Raw genomic sequence first — 24,691 nt, forward strand, 5'->3', positions numbered from 1 at the left:
CTCTGTCCTCTGATATTCAGGCAAATTTTATTTGTTAAGAGTACAAAAACAAAATATCATCAAGGAAACCGTTTAAAAAACACTTCCCTCAGCCCTGGGACCTGCGTCAACAGGTAAAGTACCTGTTGCTTTCTCATGAGGACTTGAGGCATGGGCCTTATCACCCATGTGGAAAATCCGTGTGTAGCCTCACACATCGGTAACCCCAATACTCGGCAATAGACAAGAGGATTTTTTGTGAGTCAGGCCTAAATGGTGAGCTATAGGTTCAGTGATAGAGCCTGTCTCAGAGACTAGCTGGAGAATGATGAGGACAGCAGGTGTACCTGGTGGCCTCACATGTGCATAAGGCACATGCACCTGCACAGAATGAATGGGTTGTTGAAGTTTACATCTCTAACCTTGTTTTTTTTATAGATGATGGTTGAAAATTTAGCTCTTACTTATATATAAAAAAAAGCATATAAAGAAAAATGTAAAAGTAACTCCAGAACTGGTAAATCCTACAGGGACTCAAAGAAAGGCAAGCATCAGTCTTTACTTAAGACTGATACTGCCCAGAGTACAATTGGCGTGGTCATTATTCAGATTTTATTTAGGCTGCCATATTTTTGTCTGGAAGGTCTTCTCATAGCAGATATCCCAGTATCTGTTCTCTCTCAGTCTTTTCCCTTTCATTCTTGGTGTTTCCTGCTGTAGATGTACCACTTGGGGCTGAGGACCCTGAAGACACTCATTCTCTGCAGCTTTGCTAGTTGTGGATCTTTGTAGTAGCCACTGTTCACTTCAAAACCAAGCTTCTTTGGCGGGGACTGAGAACTGTACTCATCTTTGGGAATAAGAAAAGGCATTTCATGTACAGTTAGAAGCTGTATTGATTTAGGAAAACAGTAGTGGTTGGTCCTACCCTAGGGCTTGTGTCTTTGCCAGGCATTGATAATTGGCCGTTTTACAGTACCAGGCATCAGTTCTTTCCTACTGAGTACAGCTTAAATCTAATTAGATGGCTATTGGTTATCCCCATGATAAAAATGGCACTGTTGCACCTTTAGGGTTATTTTGGCAGGCCAATTATTGTTTTGCTTTGCAGGCTTTTTAGTTGTGTAGAACTATTGATTACATTTGTCTGTTGTCAGAGTGCATGGTACTTTCTGATACCATGAGTGCTAATCACAGAGGGGAAGCTTCGAGGTCAGTACTGGGCCAGTTCCTCCAGGTCTGTGTTGGAAGTGTATGCTGTCTTAGAAATAGTATCTTCCTCTGAAGTTGTAGAGGTGTAGCCAAGGCCAATGGAAGGATCTCATATTGTTTGGTGGCTCTCTAGGACCATTGTCCAACAGCTTGTATGTTTCCCTTGCCTGGTACATTGGTTAAGTAATCTATGGTTCCTGCAGGGAGCATTATCACCCATGTGGCATGCATCCATTAAACACACACACACACACACACACACACACACACACACACACACACACACGGTTCCTAGTGCTGGATACTTGGATTTGAGTACCTACACTGGCATAACTACAGAAGTTGGGAAAGTATAGGGTGTAATGATGGGAGAGGAAGAGAAAGAGCTTAGGAGATGAGATTGAAGGACATGAGTGCTTCCAAAGGGCCAAGGGGAAATGCAGAGTTGGTTCACTAGGGAAGGGAGAGAATGAGGGACAGGAGAGAGAGGAAAGGGGTGAATAGCACTAGAGGGACTTAAAAAAGCCACAGGGAAACATTTTGACTTTAATATTATTTTTTTCAAATTCCTGTTATATTTGATAAAGTAGTAGTAACAGCTAAATACATATTTGCTAATAGAAACTTTTTATTTCATCACTTTTATTAATCTTTCGCATAGTTTCTGAATCGGAGATTTCCCAAGAAGCTGATGACATGGCTATGGAGAAAGAAAAATATGTTGAGGAACTGAGAAAAGCATTGATGTCAGGATCAGGAACAGCAGACACCTACAGGTTCATCTTTTCTAAAGAGTCCTGCCATTTCTCCCTTGAGAAAGAACTGAAAGATGTCTCAGTAAGTAAACCTTTCCACAGTTTGTTTTTATTGATGAATTTTGTTTCACATTTAAGTAGCAAGGCTATGATTCTTGGAGCACTTCTCAAATGAATACCAAGAAATTATTTAGTATCCTCGTTAATATACTTCAATTAAAAAAAGAAATCATATATGTAAAATGTGTTTCTGTGTGTGTGATTTCTATATGTGTGCATGCATCTGTGTGTGCATGTGTGCATATGTGTACGTGAGTGTGTGTGTATATGTGTGTGTGCATATGTGTACATGAGTGTCCGTGTGTTTGTGTGCATGTGAGTACATGAGTGTCCATGTGTATGTGTGTGTGCTTGAGTATGTGTTTCTGTGTGTGTGTATGTACTGCATCACACATGTGAGAGTCAGAGGACAATTTTCAGGAGTCAGTTCTCTCCTTTCACAAGGCTCTGGGGATGAACTCAGGCCTTGGCTTTGTCAGCAAGTTCTTTTACCCACAGAGCCATCTCAGCAGCTCACAAGCTTCACACTTCAAGTTTATGACATAGTTCTTTTTTTTTTTTTTTTTTTTGGTTTTTCAAGATAGGGTTTCTCTGGGTAGCTTTGTGCCTTCCCTGGATCTCGCTCTGTAGACCAGGCTGGCCTTGAACTCACAAAGATCCACCTGCCTCTGCCTCCCGAGTGCTGGGATTAAAGGCATGTGCCACCACCGCCCGGCCGACATAGTTCTTCTTATACACTGGAAAGGAAATATCAGGGAATGTATTTACTCTTCAATATTTAAATCATTTTAAATGAACAGTTTTGAAATATTGAGATAAAGAGTTTTAGACCATTGCAGCCTTGTTTGCTCAAAATAAATATGGGAAAATATAGAATTTTAGAAAGAAAGCAATGAATTTACCTTTGGCTATTTAATAACTGATTTGTTTTCTTAGAGTATATTTGAAAATTTATTTTATTATCATTGTTTTAATGCTTTTTAATTTTTTATTTTATGTGTCTTGGTACTTTGCCTGCATGTGTGTCTGTGTCAGGGTTTCAGATCCCCTGGAACTGGAATTATAGACAATTGTGAGCTGCCATGTGGGTGCTGGGAATTGAACCTGAGTCTTCTGGAAGAGCAGCCAGTGCTTTTAATCACTGAGTCATGTCTTCAGACCCTTATATTTGAAATTTTAAAACAACATAGTTAAGTGTAGTAATACATATATATATATATATATATATATATACACACAAACACATATATATATACATACATATAATTAATAACTAAGGAAACATTATCTATATTGTCATACTTAAAAATAATGGAGTAGAGGTAACTATGTGTCCAAATTTCCAGAGATCACATGCCCTCTAGACACATGCAGCTGCTGGTTGGCTCACTTTCTGCACAGTTCTGACTAAGGTTCTGGCTGCTTTGTTAAAGGCTGTGCTTACTATCTTTACATCTTACCCAAATTAATTAGACATTGAATTGGCTGTCACTGTTGGTTTATTAATCATATGAGATCTTAAGAAAGGGGAAACTTACTTCATTATGTTCATTGATAGTGCTGAAGGATTTGGTGGTTTTTTTTTTTTTTTTAGCTAAATCTAATTTTTAAATACTTGTAAAGCAACGTTTTAAACTCAGAAGAGTAAAGGAGATTTTTATCAATCTGAAAACTATCTGAAGAAATAAATAAAATTATTATTTTCAAATAAATGTTATTGTGGGGAATAATGTAGAATGAATGGCTTCTGTAATTTCAGTTTAGAAGATACCTATTCACATTAGCTGTCAATTCAATTCATATTTTTCATTATGTTACAATTATTAAAATAATTACTTAAAAATAGGTGAAGGAGATCTGAACTGACAGCTACAGTTTTATTAATTGTGTTTTTTTCTGTGGTTCAAGCTCAATCAGATGATTCTAAACATATTAAAACTGCTGCCTGTTTCTTCTTGTATTAAGAAGTGGAATAGGAATAGAGCAAATTTAGAGGAATAGTATTTCCTATTCAACAGGCGTTTGTTTTAAACAAGTAGTGTTATTCTGTGATGATGTATGCCAAGCTTGTGAGAAGCTTTTGGTACCTGTGCTATGGTGAGAGGCTGGGGTTCAGCAGATGCTGAGCTGGAGGACTTGCCCTGGCTGCTTGGTAGTGAGTCAGGTTTTGCTGATTCTCTGAAGTAAAGCCTTTCATTCCTCATGACTTTCGTCATTTACTGTTTGCTTGCTGTGTATAAGGATTGAAGACAGCAGTAATCCTGAAAATGCCTTGTTTTCCATCCTGAAATTAATCACTCTTTATCAAACCCAAGGCCTTGAGCACTATCTTTTCAACTGATGTTTTGTTTGCTTTGTTTTTGTTTTTAGTTTTGGTTTTTCTTTTTGTAATATCCCTGGCTGTCCTGGAACTCACTCTGTAGTCCAGGCTGGCCTTAAACTCACAGCGAACCACCTGCTTCTGCCTCCTAAGTGGTGGGATTAAAGGTGAGCACCACCATGCCTGGCTTCAGCTGATTTTTAATAGTGATTAAACAGCATAAAAATACCCAGGAATTCAGAAGAGTGTTGAGTTCCTCAACAGACTGCCTTCAACCGTCACACTGCAGTTTAAATGGCTGTCCTGTCATTTATTCATTGTTTATTTGTCCATACATTTATTCATGCCTGGCTTGCTTGAGAGAGATTTTTAGATATTTAAATGAGGTAAAACTTTCTGTGCTAAGGTCAGCTAAGGATGCAGTTTGAAACATTGACAAGCTTATTCAGTCAAACCTCCTTGGGAATCTCCTAGTATGCCATGTGTTTCTGCAGACTGATTTCAGAGTGATACCGTCTTATAAATTCATCTGCTGGCCCAACTGTGCTGACAGTTGCCCACGTGGCAGAACACTCTAAGGCTCATTGCACTGGGATGACCCACACATTGTAGAGGGTTTGTGATGGTTTCCTCAGTGACACAGAGAACTGACAATTGCCAAAAAAAAAAAAAAGCTCCTCAACTTAGAAAAATGGGAAAGAATGTACAGATTCAATTCAGAAAGCTGTACTCAATTCTGTTGTGTTTTCACATAATCCTGTTCCCATGGCAAAGGGACCTTCGTGAGTCCCAAGTGCATTTGCTTCCAGACTGCCCCCCTGGCAGTCACAGTTTGAGGCATTTCTTGCCATCATTCAAAAGTTTCATGTGCCAAATGGTGTTTTTAGGATCTTTGTACAACTGGGTAATTTGGAATATATGAATTATGTAAAGGTTGTATGAAATTTATATTTTTACTTCCCCCTTTAAAAATAGGAAAATACTATTAATATTTCCATCTAAAAGGACCCTTTTAAAGAAAGATTTACTCATATTTTTTCCTGAGTATTAGAATTTTCAATTTCCAGTGTAGTAAGGAGATACTTAGATACATAATTTGTTTGGTGATGTTTGGGTTTTAGGAAAGAATGGGTTCATAGTTTTTATGAGATTAGCTTTGAATTTATAAGTAATTCCTTAAATATGGGTATATTCAGATTATGTTTTCTTAACAAGTAAGTATTTTTATTTAATTTTAATACTCACTGGAATAAATATTACATGACCAGCTAGACACTAATACCATTTCTCCATAGTATGAACCTCACCACTAAGAACTCTATAACAGCAAGCTGATGTGCACTCTGGTGTCAGCATTGGGAGTTGATCATGCTGTTATCTTTACAAAACGTGCCTCTGCCAGATTATTCCTTCAACTTTTTACACTTCATGCTGATTTTGTGGTAGACACTGGGTCATTTTGACATGGTACTATTACTTTGCTTTGAGTAGATTTTTTTTTTTGGAAATAAATCACAACTAAATGTACTTTTAAATAATTCTTCTCTCACACAGTACATCCCAATAGCAGTTTCCTCTCTTATCCTCTCCAATCCTAGTCCCCACCTCCATCTCCCTTCTCTCCCAGATCTACTCCTCCTCTGTTTCCCTTCAGAAAAGAGCAGGCCTCCCAGGGTTATCAACTGAATATGGCATAACAAGTTACAGTAAGACTCGGCACAAACCTTCATGTCAAGACTAGATGAGGCAACCCAGTAGGAGGTCACGGATCCCAAGAGCAGGCAAAAGAGTGAGAGACACCCCAATTCCTACTGTTAGGAGGCCCACAAGAACACCAGGCTAGCAACCATGACATAAATGCTGAAGATGTAGTACAGACCCACGCAAGCTCTGTGATTGCTGTTTTAGTCCTGTGAGCCCCTGTGAACCTTGCTTAGTTGATTCTGTGGGCCTTGTTCTTATGGTGTTCTTGACCCCTCTTGTTCCCACTCTTCTTCCTCCCCATCTTCTGTGGGGTTCCCCATGCTCCACCTAATGTTTGACCATCAGTTTCTGCATCTGCTCTCATCAATTGCTGGATGAAGCCTCTCTGATGACAATTGGGCTAGGCACCAATCTATGAGTATAGCATATTAGGAATCATTTCATTGTTTTTTTGTTTTTTTTTTTTTTTTTTTTTTTGCCAGTCTTGTTTGGTTCTATTCTAGGTCTGTGGGCCATCCAGCCTCTAGTACCTGGCCATCATTGGTTGGCCACTCTCACAGTTGTGCACAACCATTACCTCAGCATATCTTGCAGGCAGGACAAATTGTAGGTCGAAGGTTTTGTGACTGGGTTGATGCGTCCCAGACCCACTACTGGAAGCCTTGCCTGGTTACAGGAGATGGCTGGTTCAGATTCTGTAGTCTCCATTACTAGGAGTCCTTTCTAGGGTCACCCTCATAATTTCCTGGGAGTTTCCACTGCACTAGGTTTACACATCGACTCTCAAATGCCCTCCAATTCCAGTCATTTCTTGCCTTATTTTTTCTTTACACCCATACCCTCACCTGATTCCATTCCCTGTTCCCATTTCTACCAACTCCAAAGTCCACCAGCAAAATCTATTCTACTTCTCCTTCCTAGGGATCCATGTGTCCTGCCTTGAGCCCTTCTTGTTACTTAGCCTCTCTGGGTCTGTGGATCGTAGACTGATTATTCTTTACTTAACAGCTAATATCTACCTATAAGTGAGTACATACAGTGTTTGTCTTTCTGGGTCTGGGCTAACTCACTCAGTATTTTTTTTTCTAATTCTATTCATTTTCCTGCTAATTTCATGATGTCATTTTTTAAACAATTGAGTAATACTCCATTGTGTAAATGTACCACATTTTCTTTATTAATATTTCAGTTGAGTGCCATCTAGGTTGTTTCCAGTTTCTGGCTATTATGAATAAAGCCACTATGAACATAGTTGAGTAAGTGTCCTTGTGATAGGATGGAACAGCCTATGGGCATATACCTAAGAGTGGTGTAGTTGTATTTTGAGATAGATCAATTTCCAATTTTCTGAGGAACCATGATAATGATTTCTATAGTGACTCTACAAGTTTACATTCCCACCAGCAATGGAGGAATGTTCCTCTTGTTCCACATCCTTGTCAGCATGAGCTGGCACTTGTGTTTTTGATCTTAGCCATTCTGACAGTTGTAAGATGGAATCTCAAAATAGTTTTCTTTTCCATTTCCTTCATGGCTAAGGATGTTGAACATTTCTTTAAGTGTTTCTCAGCCATTTGAGATTCCTGTTTAAATCTCTTGAGAAGTCTCTGTTTAGATCTGTACCCCATTTTTTAAATTGGATTACCTGGTTTGTTAATGTCTAATTCTTGAGTTTTTTTTTTTAATATAGTTTGGATATTAGCCCTCTGTCAGACATGAAGTTGATGAGAATCTTTTCCCATTCTGTAGGCTGCTATTTGTCCTATTGACAGTGTCCTTTGACTTACAGAAGGTTTTCAATTTCATGAGGTCCCATTTGTTAATTGTTGATCTTGATGCCTTTGCTATTAGTATTCTGTTCAGGAAGTTATCTCCTGTGCCAATGTGTCAAGGCTATTCCCCACTTTCTCCTCTTTTATGTTCAGTGTATCTGATTTTATGCTGAGATCTTTGATCCACTTGGATTTAAGTTTTTTGCAGGGTGATAGATATGGATCTATTTGCAGTATTCTACATGCTGACATCCAGTTAGACTAGCACCATTTGTTGAAGATGCTTTCTCTTTTTCATTGCATATTTCTGGCTTCATTATCAAAAATCAGGTATCCATAGGTGTATAGATTTATATATGGGTCTTCAATTCAATGCCATTGATCAACATGTCTGTTCTTATGCCAAAACAATGTTGTTTTTATTTCTATAGCTCTGTAGTACAGCTTGAAATAGGGATGGTAATACCCCCTGCAGTTCTTTTATAGTACAGGATTGTTTTAGCTACCCTTATTTATTTCCTTCCTTCCTTCCTTCCTTCTCTCTTTCTCTCTCTCTCTCCCTTCCTTCCTTCCTTCCTTCCTTCCTTTCTTTCTTTCTTTTTTTCTTTCTTTTGTTTTTTTCATATGAATTTGAGTATTGTTCTTTGAATATCTGTAAAGAATGGTATTGGAATTTTGATGGGGATTGTATTGTATCTCTAGATTGCTTTTGGTGAGATGGCCATTATTACTATGTTAATCCTACTGATCCATGAGCATGTGAGATCTTTCCATCTTCTGATGTCTTCTTCAATTTTTTTTCTTCAAAGATTTGAAGTTTTTGTCACACAAGCCTTTTACTTTATTGGCTAGGGTTACCCCAACCTATTTCATATTGTTTGTGTCTATTGTGAAGGGTATTATTTTTCCTTCTCAGTCTGTTTGTCCTTTGTGTATAGGAGGGCTACTGAATGTCTTCTAAGTTAATCTTGTATCTAGCTACTCCACTGAAGGTGTTTATCAGCTGTAGGAGTTCCCTGGTATAGTTTTGGGGTTTTCTATATATACTATAATATCCTCTGCAAATAATGGTACTTTGATGTCACCTTGGTGGATTTTTCCTTTAATGAGTATGAAGTGTTCTTCCTCTCTCTTTTGATTAATTTTGATTTTAAGTCTATATTGTTAGATATGAGAATGGCTTGTTTCTTAGTTCCATTTGCTTAGAAAATCTTTTTCTAACCTTTTACTCTGAGGTAATATCTATCGTTGATATTGAGGTGTGTTTCTTGTGTGCAGCGAAGGATGGATCCTGTTTTCATATCCATTCTGTTAGTCTGTGTGTTTTTATTATGAAGTTGAGTCCATTGACATTGAGAGATACCAGTGACCAATGATGGTTATTTCCTATTATTTTGCTGTTGTTGTTGTTGGTGGTGGTGGTGGTGGTTGTGGTGGTGGTAGTGTGTGTGTGTGTGTGTGTGTGTGTGTATACTCCCTTTCTTTTGGTTTTGCTGGTGTGGTATTATTTATTTTCTGTGTTTTCCTGGATGTGGTTAATCTCCTTGGGTTGGGGTTTTTCTTCTATTATTTTGTATAGGGCTGAATTTGTAGATAGATATTGTTTAAATTTAACTTTATCATGGAATATTTTGTTTTCTCTGCCTATGATGATTGAAAGTTTTGCTGGGCATAGAAGTCTGGGCTGACACCTGTGCTCTCTTAGAGTGTGCAAGACATCTGTCTAAGCCCATCTGACTTGTAGATTCTCCATCTGTCTAAGCCTGTCTGACTTGTAGATTCTCCATTGAGAAGTCAGATGTAATTCTAATAAGTCTGTCTTTATATGTTACTTGTTCTTTTTCCCCCTGCAGCTTTTAATATTCTTTCTTTTTTCTGTGTGTTCAGCGTTTTGATTATTATGTGGCAAGGGGACTTTCTTTTCTGGTCCCATCTGTTTGGTGTTCTGTATCCTTCTTGTACCTTTACAGGCAGCTCCTTTTTTTAGGTTAGGGAAGTTTTTTGGTATGACTTTGTTGAAAATATTTTCTGGGCCTTTGAGCTGAGTTTCTTCTCCTTTTCCCATTCCTATTATTCTTAGTTTTGGCCTTTTCATAGTTTCCCAGATTTCTTGGATGTATTGTATCAGGGATTTTTTAGATTTAACATTGTCTTTATCGTATCTTTCAGCTCTTGTATTCCGTTGATTAAGCTTTCTTCTAGGTTCTTGTTCATGTACCTAGGTTTTTCAATTCCAGAATTCCCTCTCTTTGTGCTTTCTTTAATGCTTCTATTTAAATTTTAGGTTGTGAACAGTTTTATTCATTTCCTTCAACTGTTTGTTTTTCTTTTCTTTCGTGGCTTTCTTTAAGTAATTTTTTCAATTACTTAATTTTTAATTCCATTTTTTGTTTGCCTTTTTCTCACTTTCTTTAAGGGGTTTATTTACTTCCTCTTTAAGGACCTCTATAATCTTCCTAAGTTTGGTTTTAAGGTCTTTTTCTTGTGCTTCAGCTATTTTGGAATATTCAGGGCTATTTGTAGTAGGATAGCTGGGCTCTGGTGGTGACATATTACCCTGACTATTGTTGATTTTGTTCTTATGCTGGAGTTTAGGCATCAGGGTTGTGTGATTATAGGTCTAGGTGCTGATTTCTGAGTTTGTCTTTGTTGTGTGGGTGTTTTGTTGCTTGGTTTCTGTTTCCTCTCTGGTCTTCTGATATGTGTGGCCTGTAGTTGAGCAGGGGTTCTCTGCCTGGGTTTGGGGCTGGACTTCTTACAGCATGGCCTCTTGTGAAGCAGGGAGCAGGGAGTCTCCATTAAGTTGGGGGCTGGGACATGGTGATAGGGAGGGGTACTGGGGATAGGGACATGGAGGCACCGAGAGAATGGGGTGGGGTCCATGTGAGGGTGGTCCTATCTGGAGTTCTGGTGACTAGTTTGGCCTCTGGTCCAGCAGTGAATCTCCACCTGAGTTAGTCTACCTGCTCTTGTGGCTTGTGTGACGTGCACTTGCACAGGGGATGTCCTCCCTAGTTGGAGGCTGGGGACAAGGAGATGGAGTATGGATGGTGGAGGAGGGATGGCATAGGATTGGGTCTGTGGGAATCAAGGGAATAGGGAAGTCCCATGGGCAGGTGGCCTTCCTGTTCTTATGGCTGGCTTGACCTGCACTTGAGCAGGGGATAACCACCAGAGTTGGGGGCTTGGACACAGCAATGGGAGTGAGTGGGTGGAGGCAGGGGGGAAGGGGTGATGGTTTGGGTCTGTGGGGACGGAATTGAGTAAATAGGAGAAGTCTGGGGGTAAGTAGGCTGGTTTGGCCTGCCTTTAGTTGATTTTTTTTTAAGCTCTATTGCATTTATGATATTCTACCCATAAAATGAGAAGGGCCTTAGGTAAATGAGTGACAGTCAATCAAAACCATAGTGGAAGAGAACTTGAGCTTATATATGTGCTCAACATGCTATTGTGGGCAAGTCTCCGTCTTTGAAGTACTCTTAGAGTCAACCTCTTTTCTTTTAAGGAAAGTATTGTTTCGTTCTTATCAATAAAATGAACTTATTCTGTAGACTGCAAATGTATGGATGACATCTCAATTTCCGTTGTAAATTGTTTGAAAACAGTGATTTTTAAATTGCTGTTTAGATTCCATGTGTGATCTTATTTTTATTTTCTAAATTGTAGTAGTCTCTGCAACCTTCACAGGCAGCAGAGAGATAAACCATAGGAAAGAAGAAGGCAGTTTGGTGTAACATGACTCAATAAGCCAATGTTGGTTCAAACTTGGGGAGTGTGACTCCGAGTTGTTTATTTTAGGAGTATTTAAACTCAGCACAACAAAACATATCTAAATGCTTTAAGGAAGAAAGTAAACTATAGATCACATGTGACTTCATGATACTTTTTTATAAAATACATGTATCACCTTCCATAAAGATAGGCTCTATAAATTGAGAAAAACACGTTTCCAAGAAGGGTCTGGAGGAGGGTCAAATACTGGAAAGTTCCAGCCACACAGATTGCGCAAAGGTCACCAAACTAGAAAGCACATCTGTCCCAACCTTCCGGGCAGAAAACTGGTTTTGCATTTCTCCCCTTGAAGGAACAACCCTGTATGCTTAACGTTCCATGTTCCCCTAGTGATGTCTATGAGCATGAAGATCTCCATGCCCCTACGTCTCTCCCATTCTTATTTTTTTTTAAAGAGAAAATTGTGTCTGTTTTAGAGACCACAGTTGAATGCATTGCCTGCATGGCTAGTCTAACTAATGCAGGCAAGCATAACAGAATTATAAGACTATCTAGTAGAGGACTAAAGAAAGGGGAAAGCCATCTTAACCATGGTGGCCACTCAAGGTCACTTAAGAAATTTTGTTTATGTCTTTATTCAAATCATTAATTTGACCATCAATAGTCTTAAAGACATCTGACACATTAAAGCAACACATACCAGGAAATTGTTGACAACCAAGATTATGCTTAGCTGGAAATCATCTTTAGTGTATCTATCTATTTCTGTGAAACTTTGCTTCTCAGATTGTCCTTCTTGATTCATTCTGTTATTGTTTTTGCTGTAGTATTAGTAGTAGTTTTACTAATCATACAGGCCACTTTTGAAATTTCTTTTTGTATTCAGGTAATCACTCCTGGGACTGGTTAAAAAAAAAAAGCCATTGTGGCAGCAACCATTAAAGTATCCAATAGATGCAAAGAATCATCACAATTTGCAGGGAGAGCACTCTTAATTCTATTGATAAATTTTAAGGATTCACTGAGCAAAATGGATGTAATGTGGCCTATCCCACATAAGCCTTTATAACCTGCAGGAATGACAGTGTAGGTAGCATTTTTGAAAACAAACCAAAACAGGGTCCACTCCCAAAGCAGTTGTTTACCAGACAGAAGTATGTGATTGGAGTTGGAACTGTAGTAAGGAGGGCTATAATTACATTTGAATTATAAACAGTATCATTTAAAAAAGACAAAACCAAAAATCATCATTGACAGGAGTATCAGAGAAAGCCCTATGAGTATGGGTATGGTGGGCTCTACTCCATCCTGTTATTGGTATACAACACATATGAGCAATGCTTATGCTATATAAGTTTTTTTTTAAGAGTCTAGGAATAGATGGGTTTTCTCTGCTAACAAAAAGATTGTTCTTGTTGACTGCCATGTGTCAAATGAAGCCAGAGGTTATTTTCTAAACCATTGTCAGAGACAGTGCTATTCTAGGTTCTGTAAAATCAACTTTAGTAAGCAATACATCAGATATTCCTTTCTTCATCTCTATACAACTGTAATTTCTAGTATTGGAGCTTTCTGAAGATTACTTAAATGTTAAAATATGTAGTATAGCGTTTGGATTGTTCATCTAGATTAGTACAACCAAAATATCTTCTATTCATGTAACTAAATATTTGTTTAGTATCTTTTGCCCAGACAACTAGTCCCAAAGGATAAAAGCTATCCTTGGAGTTGCAAGGCAACATGTTACTGTTTCATATTACAGGCATAGCTTTTATCTCCCCCTGACAGAAATCATTTAGAGTCTGTATTGACAGCCTGAGAATTAACATGTAGTATAGTCAGTAAACAGTATCATTTTGGGGTCAGTAGTTTTGTGTTCTTGTTGTCTCCCCATGATCCTGGCTTGAAAAGTTAAAGTCTTGATATCTTCCCAAGCCATCAGCTTATTCTTCCCCTTGGGACTTCCCTTGATGGGTTTGTCATCTATCCTCAGACACTTCATTTTCATCTGGTCTCCAGGATGCTGTCCTCTTATTGTCCATCACAGCAAGAGCCATCTGGGACTTCTTTCATTTTCTGGAAGGACACAAGCATAACCTTGTCTTAATGCTAGAAGAACATGTGGCCCTTTCCATTGATTAGTTTCTAGGTCTTTTCATTGAACATGTATTTTAGGCCATGTCTCCAAATTGTTTTTGGACAGCAGAAGAAGCATTATCCTTTAATGTGAAGAAAAAATTAAGCATGGCTAAAAGTAGCGTAGTATGCAGGAATTTTGGTGGGTGTATATGCCCCCTTTTTACTTTGAAAATTCCTTGTTTATTTGATGGTGTCATTCCATAATATATTGATCTTGAGGTGGTTTAACCCTTGTGAGCAGAAACATCAATCATGTTAGAAAAAGTATCAGCCATTACATGAACAAATTTAAAATGCCCAAATTCTGAAAGATGAGTAATATCTATTTGCCAAATGGCATTAAATTTTCACCCTTGAGGATTCATTCTCCCAGCAGAGGGCAGTGGGGTGAAAGAAGAAAATGAAGGACAGGGTCAAATGATTTGTCATGAGGTCAAGAGATTGTAATAATTTTGCCTTTTGATGAAGTTCATGAAATTTTTGAGCATCCTGAAAAGAAAGTATTAGGGGTGGGGAGGAGGCCAGTGTATCGGCTTGCACATTAGTGAATGTTAACTGACATGGCGAGTTAGAATGACCATGATATGAGTTATGAAAAAAGATTGAGTTCCTTGTCGGATAGACATCTCAAGAGAGAAATAATTGTGAAATAACATTAGTAGTGGGGTTCGGTTTAAGTCTTGTAGTTTCTAAAAGAGAAACAATTTGAACACAATAGTAGAGTCAATTAAAATATATAATGCTGAGAAACATCTAATAAACCTGATTGATTACAGCAAGTTCAGACTGTTGAGCTGTATAACAAGGGGTAAGTACAATCTTTTTTGTGGAGGATTTGGAATTTATATATAAGACCTAAGCTCCCTATCCACTTGAAGAGCCATCTGTAAAAGCATTAAAAATGATCTCTATAGGATTTTCAGATGTAATTTTAGGAACTACCCATGGGGTATCTTCAAAAACAACCTTAGAAGATCTTTAGGATAATGATCATTAATCCCGAGTAACATGCTATTGTTACCTGCCAATTATTATCAGTGTGGAAGAAATAATAAATCTGTGTTTTTAATGGCACAGTGATTTCTGTAAGCTCTGTGCCAGTAAGTTATTTAAGATGTGTCTTTATCAAGTGTATAATTTACTTTAGATAAAGAGTTTCAGATCATTACAGAGCATTATGACATTATACCATTACTTGTTGAGATGTAATTCCAATAGATGATGATGAGGAAGGAAGGGTAAGTAATTGATAAGGAAGTACAGGATTGATTTAAGGAGCTACCATCTTAGCAGCAGCATTATTTAATGAACTAGTAACTTACTCCTCTTTGGCTGTTATGTGTCTTACAAAGTTTAACTGATAGTCTCCAGAAAGTAAATTAAAGAGCAAAGCTAAATCTTTAGTAGTAATAGATATGTAGGACATACCTAACTGACATGGCCCTGGTTTTTTGTTTTGTTTTTTTGTTTGTTTGTTTGTTTTGTTTTTAAGGAAATGAAAGTACATTTTTTTGGGAAGTTTTGCACAGAGAAGATGATGGCAAATTTGTTGTTGAGTAATAATATATTCTAACTAATTATAAGGTGATTACTTTTGTATTTTATCCACAACTATGTTTAGATTTTGCCCCTTTAGTTTAGTTAAGTACTCATTTAAGTATTCATTAGATGGGTAGGAGAAGAAAATGTCATCCATATAAGGAAAGACCAAAACTTTGGGAAATTTGGTCAGCACTGGATTAAGTGCTTCGTGTACATAATATTGACATATAATGGTGCTATTTTCATCTCTTGTGGTAGAACTTTCCATTGATATCGAGTCATTTGCTGTTGATTGTTTAAAGTAGGAACAGAGAATGTAAAATGTTCCTTATCATCAGGATGTAAAGGGATAGAGAAAAAGCCATCTTTTAAGTCAAGTATAATAATGAAATGTGCTTAAGGAATCATATTAGGAGCAGAGGGAGGCCTGGCTGACAGGCTTGTTTTCACAGTAGCATTTATGCCCCTGACATTATGCAACTGTTGAAGTTTATTCTTTGCCTTCTGTCAATTACAAAAATATAGGAATTTCAAGGACTGACTTGTAACTAGGTCATATAGTCCTGTACTAGGAGTTGGACCTGTTTTAATTCTTCCCCATTCAGGGGCTGTCAGATTCCCCTTGCAGTTCTAAATGCTGTTTAAAATGCCCTTCATGACACACATTAGGGGCTGGTCATGCTCTCTTGCATTATAATTATCAGATGATTTGTCAGGAGCAGGAGTAAGTACTTCTTGCTTTTGTTGTAATACATCTCTTCCCCACAGATTTTGGCGAGTCCTGAGATAATATAAGGCTGCACAGTGCCACAAGAAGTATCTTCATCGGTTCAATTTAAGACATGAGTATTTTTAAAGCATCCTTTTGGCCTCCAACACCTTGTAAGGGAGTGGGGGGGGGGCTCGTCTAGACATTGCCCAGTGTGGGTGCTGTTGTTCTTGACTAATAACTGACTGATCTGCCACAGTTTCTAGAATGCCTCTAAAGGAGTAGTTTTCAGTATATAAGGTCACATTGGGTAGAAAACATTTTTTGCATTCCTTCCCTTGAAGGAACAACTCTGTGTGCTTAATATTCCAGGATCCTCTCTAGTGCATGTCTGTGAGAACAAAGACCTCTATGCCCCCCACACTTAGTGCCAGATGAAAAGGTTGACATCATGAAATTTCCCTTAGAGAAATTGTTGGCTTAATTATTTTAACAAATCCTTGGTTAGTGTAAATATTTCTCCATGAGTTTGCTTGCCAAGTTGGACTTTCTATACCCAGTGTCACTTAAAATATGGATTCAGATAGTTTCCAGTGACAGAATACTTTTTTAATTGTGTGTGATTTCTTTCACTTTGTTCTAGAGCATTCATGCATGCTGTTAATAGTATGAAATATCTTATTTTTTTAGGGTAGAAACTTTGTGCTATGAACTTGCTACTTAGAACTGCCTTTATTGTGTTCCATGAGTTTGAGTGTGTTGTGTATTCATTTTTATTCAATTCTAGAAAGTTTTTAATTTCCTTCTTAGTTCCTATCATGACCCATATTTTACTTAGTAGAGACTTGTTCAATGTCCATGAGTTTGTGAGCTTTCTGTTGTTTTTATTGTTGATTTCCAGCTTTAATCCATGATGGTCAGATAGGTTGCTCGGTGTTATTTCAATCTTCTTGTATCTGTTGAACCTTTTTTTGTGTGTGTCTAAGTATGTGTTCAGTTTTTGTGGTATGTCCCATGACCTGCTGAGAAGAAGGTATATTCTTTTGTGTTTGGGTGAAATGTTCTGTAAATATTTGTTATGAGTTTTTTCTTTGATGTAAGTATGTACTGTCCTTCCCTATCTCTTCTGATTAGTTTTGGATTGAAGTCTATTTCGTCAGACATTAAAATGGCTACACCAGCTTGCTTCTTGGGCCCATTGCTTGAAACATCTAGGCATCTGGGTTTGAGATGTTTGTACTTCTAGCTGATATCTGGTCCCCTTGGTTTCTGCTGCCCTCTCTGTTTCTAAGAAGTGTCTGGTGGTTGTGTATTTCTTGGTAGAGCATGCTTCTGAGATCCTTCCAGGTGTGGCTGGCTACTCGGGGGTTCTGGGTATGAAGTGTTATTAGGTATTGGGAACTGATACTAAGGAATGGGGTTGGCTTGAGGGGTGCTGGTAGGTGGTGGTTCAGAGTCTCTGCAGTATGGAGGAACACTGTGTGTGCCATCATGATCTGCATAGACCCTTGGGAATGGAAGTAGAAAGGAAGGAGAGGCCTCAGCAAGTGGTCTGTTATAAAGATGAGGGTAAGGTTAAGGGACTGGAGGACAGAAGGGAGAGAGATGATCCCTACTAGATTCCCTGGCTGGCTTGGTGGGCTGGTTCCCCAGGAGTTCCTGTGGAAGTTGGCAGTTGAACCAAAGGGATGGGGTAGTTCATGAAGGCTGATTCTCTAGCCAGTATGGCAGATGGACTTCCCAAGATTGCTTGATTCCTCGCTAGCTGGAAGGATGGGTTCCCAGAGAATGCCATATTATCATTTCTTAACAGTTCCATCAGCTTTGGGCATGTTTGGATCAGTCCACTGATAGTTCTTTGTGATAGATCTTGAAATAAGAGAAGTTTCTTCTTTATATGGTATTTTCATAGATAAACAAGTTTAGAATGCTTTTTTCAAATGACTGAAGTATAATGAAGTGTGCCATTTTAATTTCTGGCATATAGTAGTTTTTTTAAATTTAGGAAATATATGTAAAGATATATCATTACATGCTATTTTTTATTCCTTGTTATAATTTAATATTAGCATAATAACTATAGTTAACATTAAAGCAAATATATATTTCAACCCAACAAAGATCCAAATATTACTAACATTTTATTGTAGTTATTGGTCTCCTCTCCATCTTTTGAAGCAGTGATCAAAGAAGATTCTGTTTTGAAACATTTATTTCCAATTTAAAATCGTATTTGCTACACAGATGCTGTTTTGAGAACTGCTTTGTAAATGTATGGTTTCATTGACTCTCCACACTGCTCTCTAGCTCTACTACCTTGTAGGTTTCCATGTGACAGCCCTTTCTTTGTGGGTTTGGGATAGTGAGAAGGGGCACATTGTTTCTTTTTACTATTTCAGTAACAATTTGTTTGGTATAGTGTGCTTTAAGCCAGCTGTGACATCAGAATGGACCACCCACAGAGAGGGGTGAGGGATTAGTGAGCTCTGGATAAATGGCTGCCACCTAAGCAAATATTGCCCACTCTGTGATTTAATGCCTGGCCTAAGTGGCTACTTAGGAGTGAATCTTTCTAAGTGCTTGAGCTACTGAGATAGAACAAGTAATAAACACTGAAAGTAACTTGATGCAAATTTGAAGTTTGATAATTAAATTTTTGAATAATGGTCACATTATAATATTTACTTTGATTTTTCTATCATATGTCCTTGTAATTATTTTGAACAGCATTTAAATATATTTTCATACAGTTTACTCATTTGTAAGACATTTTATTTTTATTATTTGTTTTTATAGTTTGGGTTTAGTAGAATATGACAATATAAAAGAGCAGTTACAATCTTCTTGGATATTCTTAAATTGTAAATATTCATAACACTCAAAATAAAGTTTCTTGGTGTTTAAAGCTTCCTAAACATGACTTGGAAGTTTAGGATTTGAATGATAATATATTTGTGAGATCTGGTGATAGATTATTATAATAGCAGAGGTCTCTGAGTGCAGAGTGTTTCCCATGTAATAAGATGAAATGTTCAGTTAAGGAAAAATTCCTGCTCACGAGTGAAATAATGATTCAATTGTTACAGAAAATTTGGTACAGTAAGACTGCATTGCATGGATATTAACTTCCTATGGCATTAACTGCTAGCTCACATACACACATATGAACACTCAAATACACAGACATACACATGCACACATATAAACACAGACACATACATATGCACTTACATACACTAGCACCTACACTTATATACAGAAACACATGCACACTCACATATACATACTTACACACATACACTGGCACATACACATGCATACAGAAACACAAGCATACACACACATACATATAAAAACATACATTCACATACACATAAACACTCACATGTACACATACATATATATTCATATGTACATACAAACATAAATATACACAAATACAAATTTATGCATATGCATGTACATATACAGACATACACATATCTGTCCATTCATATACATGCATATACACATATATAAACATTCACATGTATATCAACATACACACATGTGCATATACACATTCTTGCATTAGTGGAATATAGTTAATGAAAAATGTTGTTATTTGTATTCACTTCAAGATGTGTTTTAACAAAAAATACATCCTAAAGTTTGGAGAATTTTTTGTTCTTTCTTACAGCTATAAGTGAGTGCAAAGGATTTCTTCAGTTTACTAAGTGTGGAATTGCTCTCAACATAATAAAGATTACTAACTATTCAGAAGGGTCCATGTTTGTATAGTTTATAATCTTCTGGCCAAGAGGAATTTGTAGTGTTGTGCTATTTATCTTATTAGATATAGATCTTTAAGATAACAAATTTCAGTACAAGATTTATTTAAAATTTAAATTAATTTTAATTAACATTCTTATAAAATATAAGCACACTGCATCTTTCAAATGGTTTCCTTGTCTGTGGTCCTCAATTTGGTGAGTTAAGTGTTATGTTACAATTTTATTAAAGTTATTATCAGAAATAGTCTCCCAATATTTTGTTTGTTTATATTTAATTCCAAAATGAAGATTCATTGTTGACTGGCCTATACCAGAGTTATTTAAAATCTAAACCAGGGGCAGTTCCCCAAATGATCTTAGTTTCTTTTTTTTTTTTTCTAACATGTCAAAACATACATATAGAACACTGTAAAAACTATAAGAATAGAAATGATTGAGATATAATACCAGTAATTTCAACATGTAGACTATTTAGAAACATTTATACAGTTCTCATCTGATATTCATTTCAGTAACAGAAACTATGTTGTTTTAAAAAGATCATAAAATTTAAAAATCACTTTAATAAGCTATTTTCTAGGATACTTTATTTTAAGCATTGTTTTTTGCCTTTTTTTCTATAGATTTACACACATAAGAACCAAATCTTAGTGAATTAAAAATGCAAGTGTATATTTTTGGTTGTGAGCCTAGCCTTTAACGGCTGCCATGACTAGGCCCTGGGTGGATCTCTGGGAGTCCAATTAGCGAGAATGAGGAGGGTTTATATGAGCAAGAATTGTTGAGACCAAGGTTGGATAAAGCACAGGGACAAATAGCCAAATGAATGGAAACACATGAACTATGAACCAATGGCTGAGGGGTCCCCACTGGATCAGGCCCTCTGAATGGATGAGACAGCTGATTGGCTTGATCTGTTTGGGAGGCATCCAGGCAGTGGGACCAGATCTTGTGCTCATTGCATGAGTTGGCTGTTTGAAACCTGGGTCCTATGCAGGATTGTTTGGCTCGGCCTGGGAGGAGGGGACTAGACCTACCTGGACTGAGTCTACCAGGTTGACCTCAGTCTGTGGGGAAGGCTTTGCCCTGGAGGAGATGGGAATGGGGGGGGGTTGGGGGGAAGGTGAGGGGGACGGGAGGGGGGGAACAAGGGAATCCGTGGCTGATATGTAGAACTGAATTGTATTGCAAAATAAATTAAAAAAAAAATAAAATGTGAAAATACAAAAAAAAAAAAAAAAAAAAGAGAGGAGAGAACATCCAGACACAAGGCATGAAGAGCAGCTGGGTGTAAAGGGCTGAGAACTCATGTGTAGCCTTTAGATGTACCATCTAATGACACACTACCTTCCTGGATTATCTCAAGGAATTGTTGAGACAGTAAACTATTAAATAAGAACTCAAATGCTGCCAAAAAAAAAAAAATGCAAGTGTATAAAATGTAGTAAATGATAAAGTAGTTGTGAAATGAATATGTATATATATATATATGTGTGTGTATATATATATACATATATACATATACACACATATATATATCACTTTCATTTTGAGGTTTGTAGATGGTAATTCCAAAAGGAAATATAACATTTTGTTGGAAATGAGGTCTTGATAAATCATCCATTTACAGATACAGATTCTTAGAGTCTAACGGGAATATACCATACATTTTTTGCCTTTTGAATAACAAACTTCATTGAAAATACCCGACATTAATCAAAGCAATTTCTCTGCCAACACAAGTCTGACCCCTGTGGGATTTCCCTCTGTGCTCTGTCTGGACCAGTATTCTGATGTAGGGATGCGGCTGTCTGTGCATCCTAGGGACACTGCTTCATCCCTTCGTAGGCTTCACTTAGAAAAGTGTTTCTTTGTGTTGAGACCTACGTCTTAATTGTGGCTGTGCGCCTTCAGATTTCTCTTAGTCATTCTCTTTGCTTCTACAGTTGTTCTTGTCTTAATGTCAAATTGATCATTTAATAGTGTATGAAGAAAACGTTCTCATAAGAACGGTTTATATACTGTGTGTCCATCTGAGGAAGTGTTTTATCCATTCTTTCAGAAGAGCTATAGGTTAATAACAGCAGATATCATGTTATTTTTAAGTTTTTCGTCTTTTCTGATCACAAAATGAGTTATTTTTTAATTATTTGAAAACAATACTCATTCTTTTCTTGTTTTGAAGCCATATAATCATGCAAGATAAAGTGATTACAGAAGAATAAATAAGTTTCCTGGTAAAAGTATGTGCAGTGCTGCTTAATTTCATATGTAATGAGAAACAATATTATTACTGTATTATATATAATTTTACAGTGATGTTATACATTTGTGAAGTTGCCATCTAACGTTGCCGTCATAATACATAAAAAATATGTATTATGAGAATAACAAATTAAAACATCTCATATAATTGAATGGATAATTATGTACAAAATATCTCAGCCTAGTTGCTGCATATTTTAGATAGAGCTATGTTAATTTCTTTCCAATGGCATTAAATTACATTATAATATAAATTCAAAAATATAAATGTGTGACATATACTGAATCATTTCTCTGAAGACACAAGTTGAAACTCTATATTCCACAAGGGACCTTCTGAATGGTTGTCATTTACCAAGTGAAAGATCAAAGTAGAAAATTTTGTATTCTCAAGACAGCTTTTTATAACTCATTGTATTAGTACACAAACTATCATAGAATGATGAAATCATTTTGAAGTTAACTATCTAAAGGAAAACAGAAATGTTTGTGTTAGAGATGAGCCAGCGTTTAGAAACAGTATAAAAATGTAAAGGCTTACGAAATTAGTTGGATCAAACACCATCATTTCTACTATTGTGCAGTACCTCAAAAATTACATCATGTGTTTATTTCAAATTTATAGTATTGCTGTAGACTATAAGCTGGCTAATACTTCGGTCATGATTGGAACTTTTAAGCCTGCGTTCAGTGAGTATTTTTTCTACATTTGACAGCGACAGTGATACCTGCCCTATGGATCACAATGTTTAAGTACTGAGGTTACTGCTTCATTTTATGATATGAATATGCACTTGATAACTATAGCTTGTCTTATAACTAATAAATGTTACCTATATTTACATATCACAATCAATAGTTAAGCCAGTTTTTCAAAACCATAAGTAAAATGCCATATTTCTTCTTTGATTGTGTATATCATCTTTGAATTCATGGAGAGAGGGTGGAAGGAAGAGAGGGAGATATGGGGGGAGGGAGGGAGAATGAGAACTCACTATAAAGAAAATTTGTGTAACACATGCTGGCACAGATGATAAGAATTTTAAAATCCACAATTAAAAGAGAAAGAATATTATTTTATTTTTAAATTTCAGAGAATTAAGTTAATGTCAGTTCTTTATTTTTTTTCCATTCAATTCTCCTTTTGACAGAAGTCCTTACAAACTGGGTATATGGAATATGAACCATCACAAATGCCTGGTTTTTAAAGACTGCTTCTGGTGCTTTAATAGTTTTATGGAGTTTTCTGTTGACATGACAGAAAGTCACTATAAATTCAGAAGGCTAAGAATAGTAGAGGATGCTTATAACTCAGTACGTCCTCTAGAAAACTGGTCCCGGTGCTCTTAGGAAGGATAGTAGAGGATGCTTATAACTCAGTAAGTCCTGTGGAAAACTGGTCGTAGTGCTCTTAGGTGCAAATTGATCTCCAAGCAGGAAGCCTCAGGAGTTGATGGAACAGTTAACCTCTAAAAGTGAGAAATACAAACTGGAGCTGAAACTATAAAGGTTTGTTAAGGTCTCATGAGTAACTCTTAGGCCAAACAGGCATCCATAATTTTTTTTTCCTCTGCTCTCCTTCTCAAAAATCTAAAATGTCAATAGCTCACACTAAACAAAACTGTTGAGGAAGATTGAGGACCTGTCTAAGAATCATGAGGATCAAATGACAGACCTCATAATTAACAATGGAAACCAATCCCTTTCTTTGTTCAGTTGTAAGGCAATTTTTATAAATCTCAATTGCAAGAAAGCTGTTCAAAAAAAAAGAAAGAAAGAAAAAGACTCTTTGATATTGGTGCATGGTGGAGTATTTCTCTGAATGCAGTGATTCTGAATGGTCATAGTATACCGAGCCTTGTGTATATAGCTGACATTCATATTTATTCTTCAATATAAATACATAACCACATATTGCCAGACATCAAGGAAGTCCTATCATATAAATACAGTGATCTATCTAGATTTTGCAAAAGTGTATAGTAGGTTTGTGTAAAAAGAAATGCCAAAAGACATAATAACTTTTTGATAACCTCTAATTAACACATTCAGTTGAATTACATAAATTTTCACCAGTGAAACAAAAAATAGGATACACACTATTAAAAATAGATATCAAAGAAAGGATCTCTCTCTTGAAAATACAATAAATTAAAAGTATTAGAGTGGCAAAAGATTTAGGGAAGTAAAGTTTTAGGAAGTAAAATTAAGGGAAAATAAGAGATGAGCAGCATGAGTGGACATAAGAAGAAAATCTGATCAGTCCATGAACTTCAGTATCCAATAGGTATTTAAGAAAAATGAAGGAAATAATAGAGATTTTAATTTTACACACACACACACACACACACACACACAAACACACAAAAAAACATTAGCAGCAAAAACTATTGTATGAGAAAATATTAAAAAAAATTTAGGTTATTCCATTATTTAAAATATTTACTCTTTATTTGAAATTAGTTATATATTCTATATAGTTATTTACCAGAATCAACCTATAGGTAGATAGCACATTATTCAGCTAATGCTTATTCAAATGTACTTTGAAAGTAGTTATACACATGGATACCCTGTTCCATGATGGTTTCATTTTCATACCTCACACTTGAAGTGTTGTTTGAGGTTTTCTTTGTTCATTTCTAGTTCATCTTTTTTATTATTATGTTTCATATTTTGAGATTATAATGTAAGTACATCACTTCTCCCTTCCCTCTCCCCACTCCAGT

At 36.6% G+C, this 24,691-nt stretch overlaps 1 protein-coding gene across 6 annotated transcripts in view; it reads left to right on the forward strand.

The window, feature by feature from the left end:
* Positions 1-24,691, forward strand: part of Xrcc4 (X-ray repair cross complementing 4) — a 257,737-nt gene that overhangs the window by 59,638 nt on the left and 173,408 nt on the right. For all 6 annotated transcript variants that reach the window (XM_052743627.1, XM_052743628.1, XM_052743626.1 and 3 more), the window contains one exon: positions 1,853-2,028. In XM_052743627.1, the coding sequence (XP_052599587.1) occupies positions 1,853-2,028 (176 nt within the window). The remainder of the gene's footprint in view (positions 1-1,852; positions 2,029-24,691) is intronic.

Source organism: Peromyscus californicus, unplaced genomic scaffold (assembly GCF_007827085.1).
Source record: "Peromyscus californicus insignis strain IS unplaced genomic scaffold, ASM782708v3 Scaffold_18__1_contigs__length_77618521, whole genome shotgun sequence".
Lineage (NCBI taxonomy): Eukaryota > Metazoa > Chordata > Mammalia > Rodentia > Cricetidae > Peromyscus > Peromyscus californicus.